At 36.1% G+C, this 4199-nt stretch overlaps 1 protein-coding gene across 1 annotated transcript; it reads right to left on the reverse strand.

Annotated features, from left to right (window-relative positions):
• Nucleotides 1-469: 469 nt before the first annotated feature.
• On the reverse strand, nucleotides 470-3620 carry LOC126714390 (probable UDP-arabinopyranose mutase 2). Its single transcript, XM_050414525.1, has 4 exons — nucleotides 3223-3620; nucleotides 1445-1695; nucleotides 1172-1340; nucleotides 470-1018 (listed from the first exon to the last, which is right to left on the reverse strand). Exons 1-4 carry the CDS (start codon nucleotides 3553-3555, stop codon nucleotides 683-685), a joined length of 1089 nt encoding a protein of 362 aa, XP_050270482.1. The 5' UTR covers nucleotides 3556-3620; the 3' UTR covers nucleotides 470-682.
• Nucleotides 3621-4199: the final 579 nt, after the last annotated feature.

Genomic DNA, 4199 nt, shown 5'->3' on the forward strand with positions numbered 1-4199 from the left:
AACCTGCAAACATTATTAAACTAAACAAAGGTGCCTACAATAATGCGAGAATGACTTTTGGAGCTTCATGCTTAATATTACAACAAAGATGGCTTTTAAGCCTAACAGCAAGCTTGGCAGCTGCGTGGGCATAAGTACTAAGTTTGGCATAAGTAGGCGCATTGCGCAACAGTATGATTATTAGTCTTGAAAAAGACTTTTTTAGACAGTTTTTTGGCTGAATAAACTTTTTTAGGCAGTTGAAGAGTTCCATTGATGAGATCCCAACAATTGACCCTAAGACTATGAGACAGCGTCTTCACTTTCTCTGACTTTTTAGGCATGAGTACTAAGTTGGGCATAAGATGACCTTCACAACTCATTTTTTTCAAATACCAACTTCTTGGAAAGGCTATAATGACCATTGACAGAATATGAAAAAGAAAGAAACCTAATCACTGACAATCAAGCAAGCAGTTGTAGATAGAAATTAATGGTAAAATCAACTATATTTTATTGATCTAAAGCTCATAGCATGAAGTAAATAAATATAAAATTACACCCACCAATCGGCAAAATCCAAGGGAGGACCAAATGGGTCAGGGAGCGGATAATTAAACATCACAATGACTATAACTACCAATAGTTCCAGTTACTATATAGTAGTAAAATAATGGGCATTGGCAGTCAATCAAAAAATCTATTAAGCTTTGCCATTGGATAGTTGGGCTGATGCTCCTTCAGCGTTTAGCTCATCCCAAGCATCAATCCATGTGACCATTGCATCTGCCAGCTTGTCGAAGTAAGGATCTACCTTACTGAGCTTTTCCTTAACCTGCTTGGAAAGTTCAAGGTAGCACTGCTGAACACTGGTGCATTCTTTTGGAAGAACAGCTGATTGGAAGAATGGAATGATCTCTTCCTGCCAGAAGATGCCTTTGTACTCCTTCTTCAGATTCACAAATGGGTTACTAGCTTTGCTGTGCCAGATATAGGGAAGGCCAGTCTTCACTCCCAAACCCAAATGGTCGCATATCACCTAAACAATCATCAATCAGAAATTCGTTAGGTGTTCCATAACTTTACTAACAATTTACAATCTGGCTCTGATGGTACAAAAAATCAAAAGGAAATGAGAACATCTAAGGTAAACAATGAGTAACATGACAGTTAAAGGGAAATGAGAGGCAACCTTGACACACCAGCCAGCCCACATATCATCGTAGCGTCCAATAGGCTGACCATCACCCATGAGACCAAAGTACATTGCAGGGCCAATAAGCTCACGGTCAAATGCCAAATTCATACCGCACATGGGGAACAGGGTGCCCTTTGGAATTGTCAGAACCATATCCACATACCTTGGATAACAAAAACAAAAAATCATAATACTCAGAATTATGATAAGTGAAAGGTAAATTTCTTTTTTCTTTTTTTTTTTTTTTCTAAAGAACAAACTGCCAACCTAGTGTTCCTCTCCCGAGGCTTCACGAGCTGTGTAGGTGCGTCATAATCAGGGATGTTGAGCCAGAGGCCATGAGAAACAGCAGTTTTGGCACCCTCACGGAGACTGAATGGATATCCACGGACGAAATCTGCACCTTCACGGTAAGGATCATACAGGGTATTGAAGAAATGAGGGGTGGACGGGCAGAGAAGGTTCTTGATGTGCTGCTCAAGTGCATTGATTGATTTGCCAGATGGGTCTTTAGCAACCTAAGCATCAATAGATTTCCACAACATCAATTTTGGTGATAATAGATGCTACTATATTGCAATGGTGGAAAAGAACATACTCAAACCATTTTAAGTCATCATTCTAAACAGGGAAAGATAACAATAATATAAAGAAAACAATGTTTAGGCACATGCATGACGTGAATATCAAAATATAAATTCATATTCTCAGTTTAAACAATTTGAATTATAGTACTTCGACATAATAAACTATTAAAATAAAGAGCTGTCCTAGCACTACCAGCCAGATCAATGATCCCATAAGACGGATTAGTCAAGTTCCAAAATACAGTCATGGATCAATATTCTATTATGAAACACAAGCAATGAATCAAAGAAGCCGCTGGTTCTCAAAATGTTATTCAAATGCTTGAATTCTAACTAATAAATAGAATAAAGAAACTGCTCATCAAAAAAAAAAAAAAAAATTTAAGAAACTTGAGAGACGCATCATTGAAGAGTATGATAGATAGGCTTTTGAATTTGAACATCCCAAAGCTGGGTCACAAATTGTAAAGGTCCCACAAAAGCACAGGCGGGAAGTCATTTGAACAAGGCAATTTAGCTACTTTACAGTTATTATTATTCAAAGCTAATGAGTTTAGGCTGTCACCTTTAGTTACATCTAAATCAAAATTAGGAAAAAGTGAAGATTCATCTTATTTTCAAAAAAAATCCTAGGAGCATATGACAACACAACCATTTACAATCATCCAAAAATATTGAAACAAAAATTTACAGCTGTTGCCTGTGGGACTAAATAAAAGATACATCAAAATCAAGACAGCTATATCTCAACAATACTCCAAAAAAAACATAAATTGACTAAACTTTGAGACCTTTGACAACAACAATCTATAGATGCAGAGCCCGCTTAAACATAGATCCAAGTAAAGAAGTTTCAAATCTCACAACAACAATGCTATAAAACAAAATGTTTCTTACAAGGTTATAAATTCATGTTTAATTTAGATCGGGAAACAAAAACATAAAAGTCATAACATGCTAAAATCTACCATGACGACAAAATTCACATATGTCACTGTCATAGTAAAAGACAACACAATCACAAAAGCAACCCAAAACACATCACGCGAAAGATCTTTCGGCAGTGCTTGGTCAACACAAAATTGGACCATTTTGAATCACAAATCTGTGGAAATGTTTAAAAAAAAAAAATTGAAGTTTTGTTGTATAATCAGATTCATAGAATTGAAGTCCATAGAATTCAGATTTGATTTATAAACAAACCTACACAATAATTTTGATGCATGACTCGTATCTAATACTCAAAATTCAAAAATTGCAGATCGGAAACAAACAAAAAAAAAAGAAGCTAAATTGAAAAACATGCAGATCAGATCCATGCCGCCCCTACGAAAACAGAATTAGCAAAGAATATGAAATCAAAAGGCAAAATATAAACAGATTCAAAATCAATAACACCCAGAAAGAAACGAAAAGCAAAACCCAGATAGGGAAAAGGGAAAAAGGAAAGAACTTTACAAAGCAGTCATCGTCAATTGTGTAGATATACTTCTTCTTGGACACCATGTAGCCAAAGCAACGACAAGCTGAGTCTTTGAAGGAAATGCAAGAAGCTTTAGGACCCAGAATCCTGTTGATATCGTTGCGGTTGTAGAGTTCATAATCAAAGCCTTCAGGGACTTTGATGACCTTCGAAGGGTCACCATCTTGGACAATGATGAGATGGTAAGGCTGAAAGAATGGCCTCCACATCTCAAGGAAGTCGAGGTTCCTGATTGTGGGGATCACAATGTCAAGCTCATCTTTCAACAATGGCGTTGGGGCAATCGAAGAAGCTTCAGCGGAAGCCATTAGCAAAAGAATCACAGAGAGAGAGAGAGAGAGAGAGAGAGAAGTGAAGAGGGAATTGTGAGAGATGAAGAGCTTGTGTGTGGGGAATATAAGTAGAGGAGCACGTGGTGGCACGTGCGAAGCCGGTGATTTCGGCACGAGTGGAGGGTTAATAGTGAGTGGGACGTGTCCGAATTTTTTAGGTTTTCAAGACTTTTTCAAAGGCTGCCTGTGGGCTATTGTAATGTATTGTATATTTGTATTCAACTATTCATTGAATCATTTCATGCAATTTTGCAGTAACTGTTGTGAGAGTGAGATTGTGTTTGTTATTTAGAAAAAACAAAAGAATATCATTATTCAAATCTTGAAGTAGATCTGCATATGTTACCATATATGGGATGTCTATTAAGGACTCTTCGGGTTATCACTAAATAGCCTAGTAATTATTTTATTATTATTCATTTTTTTATGGGAATATCTTATTTATTTCATATATATATCTTATTCATCCCATATAGGAATATATGTTTTTTTTTTTTAGAATAATGTTAGAAATACAAATATTTTTACAAACGGCTGATGTGGTGAGTAATTATTAGTAAATGAAAAAATAATATTAATGGTGAGCCTAGATGAAAATCAATAAGAAGCTAGTAACATCA

The sequence above is a fragment of the Quercus robur genome, chromosome 2, assembly GCF_932294415.1.
Source record: "Quercus robur chromosome 2, dhQueRobu3.1, whole genome shotgun sequence".
Lineage (NCBI taxonomy): Eukaryota > Viridiplantae > Streptophyta > Magnoliopsida > Fagales > Fagaceae > Quercus > Quercus robur.